Source organism: Delphinapterus leucas, chromosome 3 (genome assembly GCF_059928025.1).
Source record: "Delphinapterus leucas isolate spDelLeu-1000000601 "Yukka" chromosome 3, BTC_Dleu_Yukka2, whole genome shotgun sequence".
NCBI classification, from domain to species: Eukaryota; Metazoa; Chordata; class Mammalia; order Artiodactyla; family Monodontidae; genus Delphinapterus; species Delphinapterus leucas.
The window spans coordinates 126,502,577-126,523,141 of NC_143131.1; the positions used below are offsets into that span (position 1 = coordinate 126,502,577).

At 41.9% G+C, this 20,565-nt stretch overlaps 1 protein-coding gene across 1 annotated transcript in view; it reads right to left on the reverse strand.

Moving 5' to 3' along the window:
* Nucleotides 1–20,565, reverse strand: part of SH3TC2 (SH3 domain and tetratricopeptide repeats 2) — a 65,267-nt gene that overhangs the window by 4,348 nt on the left and 40,354 nt on the right. The window contains exons 12-15 of the mRNA XM_022590052.2: nucleotides 20,286–20,466; nucleotides 5,294–5,444; nucleotides 3,105–3,227; nucleotides 1,720–1,870 (exon numbers count right to left, since the gene is read on the reverse strand). Of these exons, the coding sequence (XP_022445760.2) occupies nucleotides 1,720–1,870; nucleotides 3,105–3,227; nucleotides 5,294–5,444; nucleotides 20,286–20,466 (606 nt within the window). The remainder of the gene's footprint in view (nucleotides 1–1,719; nucleotides 1,871–3,104; nucleotides 3,228–5,293; nucleotides 5,445–20,285; nucleotides 20,467–20,565) is intronic.

Genomic DNA, 20,565 nt, shown 5'->3' on the forward strand with positions numbered 1-20,565 from the left:
TCTGTACAATTCTTTGAAGATCTACTAGGTATCAGGGACGGAGCTTGGGACATAGCAAACAAAGCAGAAGTCCTGCCCACATGAGGCTTACTATCTCACAGGACACAGACATTCCTTAAATAATCCCACAAAGGTAAGATTACACCTGTGATAAGTGCTACAAAAGAAAACACAGGGATCTGTGAGAGTGACTAAGTGGAGTATGTGTTCTGGACAAGGTTTCCTGGGACAATTCCTGAGGAACATTTTTTCATTGTGGATGTCACTGTAACTCAGAATTCTGGGAAATAATTATTTCCAAATCTCTGTGATGGGAATGGTGACAAGACTAGCTCGATGGAGTAGCTAAGAATTTCGGACAATGAATAACTTCATATAACAAATGTTTTCTCCACATGAAAGTCTCTCTCTTCCGAGTTCTTCTCTGGGGCTGTCATCAGCAGCCCCTAGTCACCCCCTACCCTTCACCAGCTTTCAGTCTCAAATAAGCTACAGAGATCCATTCACTTTTAACTCATGCTTTAGAATCTTGGTGTCTAAGGGATCTTTGACTTGTTCTGGTTTTGGGTGGATTTCTTGTTTCAATAAGTAACTCCTTTAACACAAAGTAGCATTTAAAGAGAACAAATGCTTCCAATTGTGTTTTTGGAGTATTTGCAAGGTGGCTATTTGATGCAATCTAAAAACATCGCTTTTAGGCTTCAAAGAGCCAAAAGCCAAAGCTAAAAGAGAAAATCCAACCCTCTGATATGGAAAAGTCCAGTCACAGGGAATCACATGAAATGGTGGATATAGCCTCCTTTCAGCTTCTGTCCAAGGAAGGACAAAGAATGCTCCAGAGGGAGCTGCCTGGGCCCCCAAGGTCTTCCTGAGATTAGCAGACAGTTGCACAAATAAGGTTTTCTGCAGTAAAGGGAGAGGTAGGAAAAGAGAGAGAGCTCTGAAGTGCAATTAAATACAATAAAGTCCAGTACCATCCACATCTCATGCCCTTGAGAATGCCCAGAGGTCCCTTCTAGAATTATCACAGAAGACTCCATTTGCCTTTACATCTAATCAATCCTCCTCTAATAAAACCTGCTTTTCCTCAAGCACCAACATTCAAGATGAGTTTATCTTTTTTCATTCTGCCTCTTTTTTTTCTGTTTTAATGACTTACATTGTTTCTCATTAGCTTTTGTTGTAAATACAAGTATTTCAGCTACTGAGGGAGTTAGGTTAACAGGAATCTGACCTTCATTTACATTTCAATTCCATAAGAAAATGTGTACTTGACTAATAATTAACTAATTAAAAAGTTAAGGCACAGTGCTTTTGTAATGGGGCATTGCCTGTGCATAGGATAAAATACCATTTACCCTGGACTCAGAATAATACCAATAATACCAACTATAATATAATAATTAGTGTGCACAGGTAACACTTATCAAGGACTTATTATGTACCAAGCACTGTGCTATGGGTTTTACCTGTATTATCATCGGTCTTCATAACAACTGCATGCTGTGGGTGCCATTTTTAATCCTGATTTGCCAATGACAAACTTGAGGTTTATAGATGTTAAGTAGCTTGCTTAACTGGGGGCTCCCTGACACTTCGACCTGGAATTTGAACCCACAGAGTCTGACTCCAGAGCCTATGCGCTTACAACTTTGTTGTCCCTCCTTAGGGAGTGTTACCCCCTCCCATTCAATACCCTGGACAATTAGGACCACCAACCTGCGACTGTGCTGAGTCTGGCCGCCAAGGTGGCAAATTCCAAAGCCTTCTCATAGCCTTCCAGGCTGATCTGCAGCTCTGTCAGCTTGTTGAAAATCCGGAGCTCGGTTTTCACTGCCTTCATCCTCCTTGCTAAGGGAACAGCCCCAGCCTGAGAACAGAGGCACAAGGAACCTTAGTCTACCTGAGAATCATTGGCACATACCATACTCTAGGAGGCTATACTGCATCCTACTGCCAGGGGTTGAGGGATGGCAGTGACTAAACCCAAGGGGGAGATGGCACCTTCCATGCACGGCTTTTCTCAACTCGCTCTCCTGGTCCTTGCTCTTGGTTGCTCTGCCCGGACCTCAGAGGTGGAAGAACTAGAGGTCATCAGGCTCCCTGAAACTGACAGCAGGAAAGGGATGATGACTTTCCTCAAGGTCACATGAGAAGTTACTCACCCGCCAGCTACACGTTCCCTTAGCGCCCACAGTGCTAATCTACAAAGTACATACGTGGAGTATGTGCATAGTGTCTGAGAGTCCCCAGTAAATAGTCATTTCTATTATTTTTATTATGATAGAACTTTGGGCAGGTCACTTCATCTCTCTGAGCCTTAGTTTTCTCATCTATAAAATGCATATGACCAAGAGCACCTCAATAGTCAGGGACATGTTTCTTGTTCACCCCTAGCTCAGTGCCTGGCACATACTGGGTCTTGATGAATGTTTGATGACTGAATAAACAATTGAACAAGCGAATGAGTAAGTATCCGAATAAGTGAAATATTAAGATCAAATAAGATAATGAGTTTTCCCAAACTTCAGTCAGTGATGAACAATTATGATTCTTCACATATCTGCTTAACATCTGGACATTTATTTAATTAGTATTATTTCTTAAATCAACTGTCTTCTACTTCTTGCCTCATTCTTTGCAATAATATCTGTGATAGCATAGGTTTGATGAACTGGTATTATACATCTTTAATTTTTTAAATATATTCTAATGCATACTTAATGAAAACATAGTAAAGCAAGTGCTCACCCATGGACCAATCATCTCCCACCATACCATGTACATAGAAACATTCTGGTCAACATAAAAGTGTGCTACCAACTGTAAAGTACTATGCACCCAAAAGTTGTAATTATTATGATATATTCTGTCAGGAAAGATACTTTATTTATCAAGCCTGAGAATGACAGAGTTTATCAGCTCCTTCTTTGAGAGCCTGCTAGACTGAAGACAGGGAGAGCCTGTGGGCATTGGATGAGGAAGGGAAGACAAATACCAGCAAGACAGGGGAAGGGGATGCCAGGCGAAGTCCAAGTGGCCCTGCCCATGTTTGTGCCAGAACCTAGCTAGGGATACTGCTGACTGTGCAGCCCACAACTTACTCGGTAATACTCCACCGCACGATGCCTGTGGCGGGTCCCATTGAAGAACACATCACCTGCTTCCTCGTAGAGCCTGAGAGCCAGGGAGGGCTCCTCTGACTTCAGGGCTTTCTGGATGGCTGCCTGAGTGGGACAGAGACTGCTGTCAAAGGCAGAGAGAAGGACTTTCCAAATGTCCACAGGACTGGCAAGAATGAGATCCTGACCATCTAGCTTAACCCTCTGCTAAAGTTCCCTGAACCCTAAATTGTCTTTACACTCATAAGGCTAGTAAGATTCACTAGTCCAGCATTTCCCCACCATGCTATGAGAGATTACTTTGGTGGCCCTAGAAATGGTTTTCAGCAGCACACAAACATCTTGTAATAGTTAAGTATTTATTTTAATGTGTTTCAGAAAAAAAGATTAATCATATTCAAAACCTCTGCTTTTAGATAGCATTGTTTAGTGTAAAAAGCTAAGTTGATTTGAAGTTGAGTCAAAGAAAAATAAGTAAATAATGGTACAGAGGTACCTGGATATGGCAAAACTATAAACTTGATGTGTAAATGACTGAAATTTGGAAAAAGTGATCTCATCCAACACCTACAGTTCCTAGAGGGAGAAACTGAGGCTGAGAATAAGGAGCTTTCAAGTTTACATCAATAGTTAGTGGCAAACAAATGCTAGTATCTTTCAGCCCATTACCCTTCTCCTGGCCCCTATGACCCCTTTATCTTGAACAAGCTACTTCACATTTGCACCTAAACAAAATGTGATGAGAAAGTAGAAAATGTACCACAACATCTGCAGCACAGCCACAGGACCTCAAATATCCTTAGGTAGAAATTATTCACCTCAGTGGGAATAACTGCAGAACATCAAGTCAGGTGGCAGTCTAGGGTTGTGGGTGCCTGGGACCAGTTCTGGACAGTGAATTACTGGGGCAATATCCCTCAGTTATTTTTATTGCATATGCTGCTACACAAAGATAGAAGCAGTGAGATGGAATCCTAGAGTCAGGAGTTCTGCCACCAAGCAATGAACAACCCCAATAGCTCCCTCTGGACATTTGTCTCCCGGAGACAGAAAGGCAAGACTGAATTGTCTGCTCTCTGATAATTCTTCCAGCTCTAAAATCCCAAGGCAGAATAGAGTCTGCAAGTAAAAGCTTTAAGTCACACTGCTGGTGTGCAGTTTTAACCACTTACTAGTTGTATCACTTTAGGCAAATTACTCAGCCTCCTTGAGTGTCATCTGTAAAATGGGAATTTCAGTAGAGACTCCTGCTGCATTTGTAATGAGGATTAAACTATATCAAGCACGTGAAGCGTTTAGCAAAGTCTCCCATGCATAGTAAGGCTTCAATCAATGCTATACAACCATTATTAAGTCTCGGTGGAAGTGAATTTGTGCGATTGTAAGTAATAGAGTAAGGGGGAGTAAAAGGGGAGAAAACGAGAAATGGGAAGGAAAAAAAGATAACAGGCATATTTTTGATGGAGCAAATATTATATACCATTGTGTCAGTATTGTACATATAATGATGATGATGAGATACAATTTATTAAGCATTTACTAGGTCCCAAGCACTTAGTTAATGTTTATATGCATATGTTTACTATGCAAATGTTATACCTAATCTTTATTAGAGACAGGTCCAGCCATGAAGAAACTGAGGCCCAGAGAGCTCACGTAGCAAGCCCAAAGTCACACGGTTCATAATCAATGGCCCTGTGATTTGATTCCACACCTATCTTTTTTAAAGCCCAGGTACTTAATCACTATACTATGTTATATCTCAGATATTAAAGATATGCAAACTAAAAAATCATAAAAGAACAATAATGTTAATATCACACACATGTCAACCTTCCCTCAAACTGCAGCAAAACCCTGAAGTCAAGGTGTGTGTCAAGTTTTGGAAAAATGGATAAAACTGACATGACAGATGAACGAGTCTCCCACCATGTTCTTTGCGAGCTCACACATGCATATGGGACTCGGGGACTGGCCCTTTGCTGCTTGTATTCAGCCTGCCAGACCACCTTGGTTTCCATCTTGGGTTCAGGGAGCAGCCCAGAGTTGACTGTCCCTCCAAGGGCTTGACGAGGACATCACCTCTCCCTAGTTCTAGCTGATCACTTTGGAGGGTACAGCTGCCTCCCCGCATGGCCCAGGTCAGCAGATAAGCTCTGCAGGAGGCCTACCTGCAGGTACAGCTCCACCAGCTCGTCTTCCTGCATGAGGTAGTGGAGTCGCCCAGCCCCAAGCCAGGCCTCGGCAGCCTTGTCTCTCTCCCCCAGGTCAACGAAGATACGCAGGCTCTCCTTGATGCAGGTGAGGGACCTCCTAAGGGACCTGGGGGTGGACATGGACTCGTAAGGTATGAGGGTTCAAAGGGGCCCAGACTCACTCTGCACAGGAGGAAACTGAAGCTCTGGCAGGGGAACAACATTGTTTCAGAACACACAGAGAGACTGAGGGGCAGGGGAACAACATTATTTCAGAACACACAGAGAGATGGAGGACTGATCTGAATCTTGGATCTGCCTAAACCAGCTGTGAGAACTTGAGAAAGTACAGAATCTCTCTCTGACTTGGTTTTCCCATCTGTAAGATGGGGATAAACTGTACCTGCCTCAGAGGATGGTTGTGAGGATTAAATGAGGTAGAGTGCTCAGAACAGTGCCTACCATAGAGTAAGCACTTGATGAATGTTTAAATGTTAGTTATCATTTTTATTATTACTGGCCCATGGTCCACCCAACTTTTGACTACTCTATAACATTTTTTCATAAGACCCTAACACAGTGGATGCCAAATGCATATTTATTGAATAAATCACAAAAGAATGACCACAGTGGTAACTTTATTTTATTTTTTTTTATTTTACTTTATTTTTGGCCGCGCTGGGTCTTCATTGCTGCGCACGGGCTTTCTCTGGTTGTGGCGAGCGGGGACTACTCTTCGTTGCGGTGCACGGGCTTCTCATTGCGGTGGCTTCTCTTGTTGCAGAGTGTGGGCTCTAGGCACACAAGCTTCAGTAGTTGCAGCACACAGGCTTCAGTAGCTGCAGCATGAGGGCTCAGTAGTTGCGGCACGCAGGCCCTAGAGCATGCGGGCTTCAGTAGTTGCAGTGCGTGGGCCCTAGGGAGCACAGGCTTCAGTAGTTGTGGCTCACGGGCTCTAGAGCACAGGTTCAGTAGGTATGGCGCACGGGCTTAGCTGCTCCGTGGCATGTAGGATCTTCCTGGACCAGGGATCGAACCCGTGTCGCCTCCATTGGCAGGCGGATTCCTAACCACTGCGCCAGCAGGGACGTCCCATAGTGGTAACTTTAAATCGTCAAAAAGATTTTGATGTTTGTATAAGAAGAGAAATCAAAGAAGGGTGAAAGTTTTGGTGCTTAACAGAGTACTTTTTAATTATCTGGAAGTTGTTTATGTAGAAAACTCTTGCTCCATGTCAGGAATTAATGAAGAAATGAGGCATAGGTAATGCAGTGTTGAACAGGTTCAGAATTCCAGAACAAGAATCAGCCCTGGGCATCACCTAGATAGTAGTTCTCAACTCCAGCAGTAATTAGAATCATCTGGAAACTCTTTAAACATGCATACACAGGCGAAGTCACCCCAATGTGTTGACCTGTCATGCTAGACTGGGACACTCTAGCTCAGGCACCAGCATTTTGTCAAAGCTCCTTATTAGTTACTATTGTGACTCTATTGTGCAGCTTGGGTTGAGACTCTCTTCTTTTTCTACAGAGAAAACAGGCCCGGAGATGGGAGGTGACTTGCACAAGGTTGCACACTACACTGGGGGACAATCAAAGGCCAGAACTCTGCTTTTCTGAGTCCCAGTCCAGGACTCGTCCCACAATACCCATATTCCTCACACTGTGATTCATGGCCCACCTGCACCAGCATTACCTGTGGAGCTTATTAAAAACACAGACTCCCAGAGCTCCCTCAGACTGACTGAATCAGAATCATCATGGTAACCAGCCAGGAATCTGAATTTCTTAGACACACCCAGGTTATGCTCCTGTGCACTGAAGTTTGAGAACCACTGCACCAAACCATGCAAATCTTTCTAGAAACACTGACCGTCACCCCTCAAGTCTGTAAACAGTTAGGAGGTCCTCATCAAACATGGCTACCATCTCATGATGGGCAACCCAGCCCCCAGGCCCCCTTGTGCACAGTGATGGAAACAAGCATTGCTTGTGACTAATGAGGCCCTGATTCATCTTGGCAATGAGGCAGCTATTAGCCTTCTGTAGAAAGTGCCAGGCATTTGGCCCTTGTAAGTCCTGAGAAGAAAGACCTCTAGTTTTCCCTATTGCCCTGCTCTTGACATGATATTTATTGACATCAACGATGGGCACTGGCCACCCTCTGTCAAGAATCAGAATGTCAGACTTGCTGCTCAGACTGTGCTGTGAGCTGAGAAGCTGCACACTGTGCTGAGGTGGTCACCAACCTCCTTGGCCTGATAACCACAGGCCTCCTTTACTATAGGAAGCCCTGTCCTTCTCTCACCCACTCCATGTCCACCAAATGCCCAGCAGGGCTAACAGGTTCTGCAGGCCTGGCCTCTACTGCTCTCCCTACTCCCACTGGAAGAGTTAATGAACAGAGGAGCCATACATCTCATCCTGATCCTATTTCCTGCTCTGTTTTTGTTTACTACCATTTGCTGTCCTGGGAGACCCCTGGGCTATGGTTGTTTCCTCCAGACCCCCAGGGAGCAAGATTTGGGTTATCACAGAGAAGCCAACTCACAGAACAGGCATTACGATCTTAGAATTTTTCTCTCTGAGCTCACTATGACTGTGGAAGAGAGGAGGTCAGTATTCCTCTCCAGGAAACACCCCATGGGGGAAGGCAGGACTTACAGAGACCCAGATGCTCACATTGCACTATCAAGACTCTATGTGCGGGCTTCCCTGGTGGCGCACTGGTTAGGAATCCGCCTGCCAATGCAGGTTCGTGCCCTGGTCCGGGAAGGTCCCACATGCCATGGAGCAACTAAGCCTGTGCGCCACAACTACTGAGCCTGCCAGCCACAACTACTGAGCCCACGTGCTACAACTACTGAAGCCCATGTGCCTAGAGCCCGTGCTCCGCAACAAGAGATGCCACGGCAATGAGAAGCCTGCGCAACGCAAAGAAGAGTAGCCCCTGCTCGCCACAACTAGAGAAAGCCCATGCGCAGCAACAAAGACCCAATGTAGCCAAAAATAATAAAATAAATAAAATAAATGTATATAAAAAAAAGACTCTACGTGCATGGGTTTTCCAAAGACCACTGCCTCCACTAAGTCTTATACCTGATCCATGACTCCAATAAAAGACAAATGCCTTGTGGTCTAGAATTGGGAAGTGGTCTCCAGCTTCCTTGGTTGTTTCCTATCACCATTCACCACCCCGTGTGTTTATATCTGTCACTATATCACCCACCAGATAAGCCACTAGCTTGGCCTGGAATGTCCCAGCACCCCAATTCCTCCAGCCACCACCTGCAGGCTCTAGGTGTGGGCTCAGCTCCCAAATCAAAGAAGTAAGGAGCACGGCTGGTGGAACAGCATGAATTCAGTCTTGATCTGAAGTCTCATGCATTCCCGGCCAGCTATGCCTGGGCCCTGGCATGGTATCTCCTCTCCTCTCAAACCCTCAGTTTTCTCTTTTTCTCATTTTTCCTGCCCCCAAAGTTCAATCTCTGTGGCTGAGTCCTTGTTTCTTCCTTCCTGTGTGGACATCAGCCATGAGCCTGTGGTGAGGTGACCTCAATACACCTGCATTCCCAGACTTCCTCTTACCAACCCCTGCTGCGGTTTTCCAGATCCCTGCCCTGCCTGGATGAATGTTTGACCTCTGGCCAGAGCCCAGCCTCCACTAACTGGTCTTATCCTGTTTCCATAATGAGAATTGCCACTCACAAGGGGCTGACCCTGGGCCAGGTGCTGCGATACAAACTTTCAGTACACATTCTCTCATTTACTCCTCACAGAAACCCCAAGCCATGAGAGTTCTTAGCCCATTTCGTACATAAGGAAACCCAGTGCGTTTTTAAAAACATGTCCATGTTTGCACTGCTCATTTCTAAAGTTTTATGTTGAGCTCTCTGCTGTTTTGTCTTGTAATAACAGCAATGACAGCAAATGTTACTTAACATTTATTGACCACTTAGCATGTGCTAGGGGCTTTACATGCCTAATTTCATTTAATCATCACAACACCACTAAGAGAGCAGTACTATTATCATATCTATTTACAAATGGGAAAAATAAGGCTTTGAAGGGTAAGTAACACAGACCAGGTAATAAACCCTGAGATCTAAATCCCAGGATCTAACCCTGAGAATGGACTCCACAGCCCCCTACAAACCCTCAAGCAGTGCTCAATTTCTGGCTCAGAAATCAGCTTGTGGGAAGGTTTTGCTTATTTTACCACTTTAACAACTTCAAAATTTTGAAGGACATAAGCTACCTCACACCCTGAACAAAGCAGCCCATCGGCAAAAATTGGGTGGTGCGGTACATCCTAGCCTTGTGATCAAACGAGAACGTGTCAGCAAGAGCAATTCTTTCCTTGTTTATGATTCTAAAAATGTTAGGGATTAGTCATATTAACTGTACTGAAAACCAAACATTGAAGCATTTTTTTTTCAGTTCCACAGAAGTAAGATGCACAGGATAAGAATAAAAGCCAGGAATAAGGACTTATAGGCTACTGTCGTAGTCACATGCAAAGAATCATTATTTTGCAAAGACCTGTTGCATGCAAGGCATTTCTTTCCAAAAAATAATATGCACACCCTCTGTGGCACTTAGCACCATTTATGTGATACCTCTGGCGATTATGTATATAATATCTACTTCCTGAACTAGATGATAAGCATTGTGAGCTCAGGGACTATATCTCATTTGTCCAGTTTTTAGCACAGTGCCTGGACCATAGTAGATGTTCAGCAAGTATCTGTTGAATCTATCCAATAGAGCCACAAAGTTCTCATGGACCCCACCTGGTTCAGCTCTAGAACTGAGTCTATAGACATTCTAGAGTACAGTCTGTATTGTGTCACCTGGGGACAGAAGACAAGACCCCCTAAAGACCTTTCTCATTGAGGATTGAAAAACTTCATCAAACTAAATTCTGTAGTCATCACCCTGAAGGCAGAGAAAGCAAGACTCAGAAGGTACTGAACAGAGGGGCAGCAAAGTGTCCCAAGACAAAATCCTGAAGGCTGAGCCAAAGTTTCCACCATCTACTTGCCCTCCCTTACTATCCACCATCACTAAAACCTACAGAAAACCTTTCAAATAGGAGGAATATAAATAAGTAAAAAAGCAGTAATGGGTGGTGAAAACCACCTTAAATTAAGGATTCAGGGATCTGCGCTAATACCAGTGAGGCAGGTAGTATATATAAGCAGTCTGGACTCTCCATAGCAGGCAGAGGTCAGAGCAGAAGACAAATGAGGCCATTCTCATCCATACAATTCTGAGAGGTTTCACCATACCGTCATCTACACCTACTGCTTATTGAGGGTGAAAATTATTGGCTGAGCAGGCAGAATACATACAGAGTAGTTAAGGACAAGCACTCTAGGCCAAGGGTTGGCAAACTATGGCCCATGAGCCAAATCCAGCCTTCCACCTGCTTTTGTAAACAAAGTCTTATGGGAACACAGCCACATTCATTTATATATTATCTGTGGCTGTTTTCACACTACAACTGCAGAACAGAGTAGTGAGAGAGACCACATGGACAGACAGCCTAAAACATTTCCTATCTGAGTTTTTATTAGTGTGCTGACTCTTGTTCTAGACACAGATTGGGTATCAAGCTCTGCTGTGTGGCTTCATGCAAGTTACTTTTTTTTTTTTTTACATCTTTATTGGAGTATAATTACTTTACAATGGTGTGTTAGTTTCTGCTTTATAACAAAGTGAATCAGTATACATACACATATGTTCCCATATCTCTTCCCTCTTGCGTCTCCCTCCCTCCCACCCTCCCTATCCCACCCCTCTAGGTGGTCACAAAGCACCAAGCTGATCTCCCTGTGCTACGTGGCTGCTTTCCACTAGCTATCTATTTTACGTTTGGTAGTGTATATATGTCCATGCCACTCTCTCGCTTTGTCACAGTTTACCCTTCCCCCTCCTCATATCCTCAAGTCCATTCTCTAGTAGGTCTGTGTCTTTATTCCTGTCTTACCCCTAGGTACTTCATGACTTTTTTTTCTTCTTAAATTCCATATATATGTGTTAGCATACAGTATTTCTCTTTCTCTTTCTGACTTACTTCACTCTGTATGACAGACTCTAGGTCCATCCACCTCATTACAAATAGCTCAGTTTCATTTCTTTTTATAGCTGAGTAATATTCCATTGTATATATGTGCCACATCTTCTTTATCCATTCATCCGATGATGGACACTTAGGTTGTTTCCATCTCCGGGCTATTGTAAATAGAGCTGCAATGAACATTTTGATACATGACTCTCTTTGAATTAAGGTTTTCTCAGGGTATATGCCCAGTAATGGGATTACTGGGTCATATGGTAGTTCTAATTTTAGTTTTTTAAGGAACCTCCATACTGTTCTCCATAGTAGCTGTACCAATTCACATTCCCACCAGCAGTGCAAGAGTGTTCCCTTTCCTCCACACCCTCTCCAGCATTTATTGTTTCTAGATTTTTTGACGATGGCCATTCTGACTGGTGTGAGATGATATCTCATTGTAGTTTTGATTTGCATTTCTCTAATGATTAATGATGTTGAGCATTCTTTCATGTGTTTCATGGCAGTCTGTATATCTTCTTTGGAGAAATGTCTAGTTCTCAATTTCTATGACTCTTTCTCCCTCGTATGGTCATCCTGAGATTGCACACTGCTTGGTAATCAGTGCATGCTCACTGAATGCCTTCTGTTACTATTATGACCATCATTTTCAATACGGATGCTGACTGTGCCAGTCCAGAGGCCCACTGCAACCCCGTACCCCCATCCAACCTCCATATCCCCTCCTGGGGGATAGGCTGTAGTCCTCTCTCTCCTTTAGTACCTATACCCAGAGAAACATCAAACTCAGTCTGTGAAACCCACGGAATATCTTTCAAATGTATCCTCACCTTTCCATTGCTATGGCTATTCCCTTGGCCCAAAATGGTATTCTCTTACCCTTCCCCACTTTTCAAAATCTTTCCTATCCCTCCAGGGCATCTTTAAATGCTATCACCTTTATGAAGTTTTCCCTGACAGATGCGCCAACCCGCAGCTGAAAGTGTTCTTTCCTCTTCCTCCAAACCTGCCCCTGCAGATGCCTGTCATCTCGCCCATGAACGCTTCCTGCCTTTGCCTGCTATGGCTTTGAGCTTTGTGAGAATGGAAATCCCATGGGGGTAGTTTAGTTGAAAAAATGTGTCCATTACATCAAAACCCACTTAATAAATTTCTCCTAGAAATCAGTGCCAGGAACAAATCTGCTCCAACAGATACATTTGTTTATATTCTTTTATCAGACAGTGGGAGCCTCCTATGGTTTTTCCCCTTTTACCTCAGCTACCAGGAAGCTTAGAGCAAAATTACAGTAACCACCTCCAGGTACATGGAAACACCTGTTAATCTACATCTGTTAGCTGGTCTTTGTTATTTTTTTTTCACGAAGGCTTTGTAGGAGTAGGTGATTTATACATGCTAAATAAACATAGCATTAATAGCAGTTCTCCTTGCTGAACTGAGCATCCTGAAAAGGGATAACCACCTTATGTTTGCAGAGGCTTCCTCTGACACCTAAGGTACTTCCCATCTTCCTCTTAGTATTGCTCATATTAGTGGGAAAGGAGGAAAAGTGGATGTTTATTTCCTCCCAATTATACAAATACGAATCTCAGATATTAGAATTATAGAATACTAGGATTAAAAAATCCTAATCTGGATCAACTTCCAGAATGATGAACTAAGGATCTCCGAAAATCAATCCCCCACAAGAGCGATGGAACCTGGGAAAAAATTGTCACAACCAACTTTTCAGAACTCTGGAAATTAACAAAAGGCTTGCAACTATTCAAGGAGTGGTTGCCCAAGAACAACAGCTGAATCTCCTTAAGAATAGTGACTTTTGCTGCTTTTTAAGTTGCTCTAGAGACATCTTCTCTCCCCGGCTCTGTGACAGCCTTAAAAACTAAAAGCCTCTCAACCATGGTAGCTGGGAAAACAAGCAGCCTAGCGCCACTGAAAAGATCACAATGAGTGTGGAATTCCCCAGCATTCTATCCCCAGGGAATTGTCACTATTTTACCTGCTTGGAAGTTCACTGAAAGCCTCCACTCACAGGGCTTGTTATATATAAACTAACTCAGAGATCGCTCAGTATAAAACAATCTTTTCCCTGAGGTGTCTGTCCAAAAAGATCAGCAGCAATTGTTTAACATTGCTGCTGTCTGAGGTGGTGAAAACATTTGGAGCAAACAATAAGCTGACAAAAAATAAAAAACAAAAGGAAAAGCTGGGAAATGAAATGTCTATTGGAGGCTTTGAAAAGCTCCAACGTAATCCCAGGAATCTAAAAGACCACACAAGTATAAAACTGTGTGCATGCCAAGGAAACCCCTGAGGTTGTTATTAATTAAGATGTTAATTATAATCCCCAGGGTAACCACTAACAAAAGAGCTGAAAGAAACATAGTAAAAGAAATGACAAATTTAAAATGGAACAACAGAAAATATCTATTTAACACAAAAGAAAGAAGAGAAGGAAGAATTTTCAAAAGATATAAGAAACATAGAAAACAAATAGCAAAACAGGCAGACATGAATCCCACCTTACCAGTAATTACATCAAGTGTAAATGGATTGACCACTCCACTCAAAAGAGATTGGCAGAATGGATTTTTAAAAACAAACAATAAAACAACAATAACAAAAAATATGACTCAACTGTATGCTGTCTACAAGAGATACACTTTAGTTTGAAAGACACAAACAGATTAAAAAAGTATGGAAAACTTCTGGATACACCATCCAACAAGACCTTGAATGGCTATACTAATATCAGATAAAAATAACAAAATTGCCACGAAAGACAATAAAGAAAAGTTTATAATGATAAAAGAGTCATTCCATTCGGAAGACATAACAATTAGAAAAATAAGGCATCTAAAAATAGAGCCTCAAAGTACATGAAGAAAAAGCTGACACACTTGAAGGGAGAAATAGACAATTCAACCACAATAATTGGAGATTTAAATGCCCCACTTTCAATAATGGATGAACAACTAGACATGAGAACAAAAGGAAATAGAAGACTTTAGCTATAAATCAATTAGACCTAACAGACATCTCTAAAAACAATGCAAATAATGGCAGATACACATTCCTCTCAAGTGCACATGGAACATCCTCCAGAATAGACCATGTGGTAGGCCTTTCTCAATAAATTTAAAAGGAAATCATACAAAGTATGTTCTCCCACCACAACTGAATGATATCAGAAATTGATAACAAAAGGAAATTTGGGAAATTCACAAATATGTGAAACTTAAACAAACACACTCCTAAATAACCAAGGGGTCAAAGAAGAAATCACAAGGGCTATTAGAAAATACTTTGAGATGAATGAAAACAGAAATACAACACACCAAAACTGGAGTAAATGGAGTGAAAGCAGTGATCAGAGAGAAACGTGTAGCTGTAAATATTTATATTAAAGAAGAAGAAAGATCTCGAATCAATAACCTAACATTCTACCTTACGACACTTGAAAAAAAAAAGAGCAAGGTAAAACCAAAGCAAGCACAATTAAGAAAAATAATAAATATTAAATCAGAAAAAAAGATGTAGAGAATAGAAAAACAATGGAGAAAATCAATAAAATCAAAGGTTGGTTCCTTTAAAAGCTTTTGTTAGTCTGGTCAAGAAAAATACGATAAAAGACTATGAACTAAAGTGGTGACATTACTACTAACAGAAATAATTACAGAAATAAAAAGAATACATATAAAAATCAGCTGTATTTCTATACAGTCAATGAACAATCTGAAAGTGAAATTCAGAAGACAATTCCATTTACAATAGCATCAAAAACTACTTCAGAATATTTAACAAAAGGAGTGCAAAAATAATATTCTAAAACTACAACACACTGTTGAAAGGGGTTAAAGCATGCCTAAATAAATGAAAAGACATTCCAGGTTCATGAATTGGAAGGCATGATGCTGTTAAGATGGCAATATTACCCAAATTGATCTACAGATTCAACATTATCCCTATCAAAATCCCAGCTGGCTTCTTTGCAGAAATTGAAAGCTGACGCTAAATTTCATATGGAAAGGCAAGGGACCCAAAATAGCCAAAACAACCTTGAAAAAGAATAACAAGTTTGGGAGACTCACACTTCCCAATTTAAAACTTACCATGAAGCAATAATAAACACAATAGTGTAGTCGGGCTTAGGCCAGACATATAGATATATGGAATAGAATTTAGCACCCAGAAATAAACCCTTACATTTATGGTAGACTGATTTTAAACAAGGGTGCTGAAAACATTCAATGGGGAAAAATAATTTTTTCAAAACGTGGTACTTGGGCAACTGGATATTCACACAAAAGAATCAAACTGGACCCCTATCTCGCACCATAATCAAAAATTAACTCAAAACAGCTGATTGACCCAAATGTAAGGGCTAAAATGACAAAACGCTTAGAGGGAAACAAAGAGGTAAATTTTTGTGGCCTTAGATTAGGCAACGATTAAAAAAATAGATAAACTGAACTTCATCAAAATTAAAAACACTTGTGCTTCAAAAGATGCCATCTAGGAAGTGAAAAGAAAACATATGGATTGGGAGAAAATATTTGCAAATCATATATCTGATAAGAGATTTTTACCAGAATACATAAAGAACTCTTACAGCTCAAAAATTAAACGACAAACAACACAAAAACGGGGCAAAGAATTTAAAGAGACATTTCTCCAAAGATATACAAATGACCAGTAAGCACATGAAACGAAGGTCAACATCTTAGTCATTAGGGAAAGTAAATCAAACCCACAATGAGATATCACTTCATACCTAACAGGATGGCTAAAATAAAAAAGACACACAATAACAAGTATTAGCAAGAATGTGGAGACATTGGCGCTCTCATACTTTGCTCAAAGGAATGCAAAATGGTGCAGCTACTTTGGCAGTTCTCCAGAAGTTTAACTATAGAGCTACCATATGACCCTGAAATTCCACTCCTAGGTACATACACAAGAGAACTGGAAAAATATATTCACACAAAAACTTGTTCAGGAATGTACACAGCAGCATTAATCATAATAGCCACAAAGTTGCAACAACTCAAATGTCTTTCAACTTATGACTAGATAAGTAAACGTGATATATCCACACAACAGACTAATGCTCAGCAATAAAAAGGAATGGAGTACTGATACATGTGACAACATGGATAAACCTTGAAAACATTACCCAAAGTGAAAGAAGCCAGTCACAAAAGGCCACATCTTGTATGATTCCATTTATATGAAATGTTCAGAATTGGCACATCCATAGAGACAGAAAGTAGAGTAGTGGTTGCCAGGCTAGGTAGGGGTGGGTTAATGAGAAGTGACTACTAATGGGTATAGGGTTTCTTTTGGGAGCCATGAAAATGTTCTGAAATTAGATAGTGGTAATGGTTACAAAACTCTGTGAATATGCTAAAGATCACTGAACTGTATATTTAAAAGACAATTTTATGCTATATGATTACATCTCAATAAAGCTATTATAAAAAGCTCAATTTGGGGCATTCTTCTATAAGAGTCCTGAGTAACCAGCCTCTACTTGAATACTTGTAATGATAACACTCTCTCATCTACATAGGGTAGACTGCTCCATTTTTGGACAGTTCTTTTGAAAATTGTTTTCCTAACCATTAAATTCCCCACCATTAAATTCCCCACCATCTACCACAGTACCCCGTACATCAGAAGGGCTCCTATAGTAGAATAAAATGCTGGATCAACATTTCATAGTGATATTTTTAAATGAAAAAAGTAACATGAGAGTATATTATGTAACAGAGCTTCTATCATAATCCCATTTAAGTAACTAAAAATGTGCAAATTATATATACCTAACATATATTTAATATAGAGGATATGTATCATATATAATCTTTCATATGTATAGAATATTTCTTGATGGATATTTAAAAATCTTTAAGTAGTTACTTCTGAAGAGTCTTAGGGAAAGGGAGGTTGCAATAAGACCTTTATTTTTCAACTATAACCTTCAGTACTGGTTTAATTTTTTTTTACCATAAGCAAATATTATAATAGAATTTTAAACAACTTAAATTTTAGGAAAAAAATTTATTTTTGATTTGGGTGGTAATCCCTGATATTCCAGTTCACTATCTGTGACTTGGGCCCTTATCAGTGCAAACTCCCTGAGAAAAGACCCACTCTGTTCTGTAGCTAATGCTCTGTAGGCCAGGCTCTAAACAGGCGGTTGGAAAGGGAATCTGAGGTTCCACTGACAGCCGTCTGCCGACTGTAATTGTCACTGAAAACCAGAAAGTCTGCCTCCATGTTGCAAGCACCATTTTTCCCTTACCTGAATCCTGTGCAAAGAAACCAAGGGCTCCCTCGGGCAAACCCCCTCATTCTCCATCTGAATCTCCTCTCTGGCAGCCAAGTCAGCCAAGTCAGTGTGCAGCCTGCAGCTCAGGGCTGTAAGCTAGTGGACTAAATAAATAATTTACTAACTGCTTGGCTGCCCACACAAACATGTATGTCTCCCTGTTCTATGCCAGACACGAGGTCTGCCCAGATGGAGTTTATAGTTACTACATCAAGACCTTCTGAAGCTACTGCAGAGTCTTTCAAAACCCCAAAAAGTTTAGGTCTTTGATCTTGAAGCCCCACATCTTTAAGAATCTGCCTCCAAACTTCAAGACTCTCTGGAGGAATTCTTATACTAATAGGGCTATTGCCGGTGTCAGCATAGCATAGCTGGCTGGTCCTAGGCCTAACATTTTAGAACTAGAAGGCACCTCATTCAATTTAACCTTATAAATGGGGCAACCAAGAGACTTCTTTAAGGACATGTTATTAGCTCATGGCAGGCTCAGGTTTCCTGACTCCTAATCCAGTTTTGGCCACTCCTCTCCCTCTCTGCGGCCTGTGACTTCCTCCAGACACTTCTTGGAGCAAGCGCAGCCCCACTCCTTCTCTCCTATCACTCCCATCACCTAAGAAGTCCAGCGGTCCTTCACACTGCCTTAAGAAAGGCCTCTGCACTCTGTGTTGAGAGCATCCAGGGCTTACTCTTTGGTTTCCCCCTTAGGATTTCAGTGGGTTTTGACGACTGGAGGTGGGAGGAAGGCTGTGAACAAAGGATGGCAGTTGGGTAGGTGGGCTGGACAGTGATTAATCAGAGACTGAACTTGTACACAGGGAGGGGTGGCAATAAACCTGACACATGTTTGCCCCCCATACTCCAGTTCCTTAAAAGTCAGCTTTCCCAAAGCCCATTCTCACTATGCCTCACCATGAATATATGACTATTTCACCTCTAAGGTTAATTCAAGCATACCTTCTGGATCTGCTCCAAAACCATACAAACTCCTAGGGTGTTCTGAATAGAAGCATGGTACGGCTGGGGCCCAACTTCCTGTCCCCTCACAGGCTGCAAGGATCCAAAACTCCCTTCCTGGGACTAAAGCAATGGGATATTTGGAGGATGCCTGATTCTTATAAGAGAGGGACGAGATGAGGGAGAGGGAGACAGAATGCGAGAGAGAAAGAGAAAGAGAGAATTCGTTATCTGATTATTAGTGATCTGACGGACCAGGTGCCCAAGTTACCACGTTGCCTAGAAAAGCAAAAATTGTCATTTAAATAGCTTCTCCTCAATCACCTCTCTGCTCAACACTAGCAATTATCCCTGCTCTAGCAGTCAGTCATAATTATGAATACAATGTTACAATGCTAATCTGTCACAAAGTGAAATTAAATATCTTGCAAACCATGTAGAATTTAATGGAATCAATTAAAGGCTTGTTAGAAAGCAGAACTGCAGGCCATGTCACTGGCAAATGAGGATCAGGTAGATTTGACCAGTAAAAGATAGAAAAGGGAAAATCAGCAAAAGATGGAAGGATAATCCACTTGAGAATAATTTAAATATCAAAGGGTGAAAAAAAAGGCTTGGATAAAAAGTTAAGTTTTGGGATATTTTTGCAAAAATGAGTCTTTCTAAGAGAGTGCTAAAAGTCAATCACAAAACAAAGGAGGTTTAATTGTGCTATTATACAGTTCTGTCAACACAATTAAGCTGAAAAGTTAACAGTTCTTTTGTTGTGTATTTATTCTACAACTTAGTGCATAGTTGCGATGACAACCTAAGCTTCTTAACTAAATAGTGAAAATAAACTTAGTTTCATCCTTTCCAGTTTCATTTTATTTATTTATTTTTGCAATACACGGGACTCTCACTGTTGTGGCCTCTCCCACTGCAGAGCACAGGCTCTGGACGCGCAGGCCCAGTGGCCACGGCTCACGGGCCCAGCCGCTCCGCGGCATGTGGGATCCTCCCGGACCGGGGCACAAACCCGCGTCCCCCTGCATCGGCAGGCGGACTGTCAACCACTGCACCACCAGGGAAGCCCTCCAGTTTCATTTTAAAGGTAAGTTTCCAATCAAAAATTTTTACTGTGAAATTTTGCACCCCTGTTTTCTGTGCATTTATTTACGTTGGTCCTTTCTCTAATACCAACTTCCTCAGGTAACGAAGACCTCCTGAGGGTTCCACAGTCCTCAGTGTAACTGCCACCTCTCTGAATTATGCACCCTCAGCCACATTCACTTGATAGGTTGTTACAGAAACACACAGGTAATTGTAACATAACCAACATGTCTGAGCCCTGTCTACCAGGCACTGTTCCAAGTACCCCATGTGCATTAACTGGTGAGGAAGCGGAGGCACAGAGAAGTGTAAAAACTTGCCCCAAGTCACACAGCTAGTAAGTGATGGATGGCACTGAGTCTGCCATGTGGCTGCAGAGACCACGTTCTTTTCCACGATGCCATAAACATATCACGTGCATTTGGACTTGACTTCGTGAGGGAAAGAATACTGATTCTCCTTAAGGAAGAAAAGATGTTCTAGAATTATTCCTGAGCTTGGACTCACCTGGCCGTATTTAGGTTCCGATAGAGCTGCCCAAGGGACTCCAGCAGCCTCCCCTCCATCTCCCGGTCCCTGAGTTGCTGAGCCAGGGCCAGCCAGTGCTCGTGGTAGGTGATACATGCCTCGGGGCTTGGGGACACAGAGCTGTAGAAATGGCAGAGGGTTTTGGTGACCTGAAGCTGACCTGAACGTAAAGCAGGAACACGGATGAGATGACTGGAGATAGGACAAAGGAAAAAGTGTCTTCTAACACTTATCTCTAAAGCATCCCAGCAGCACAGGA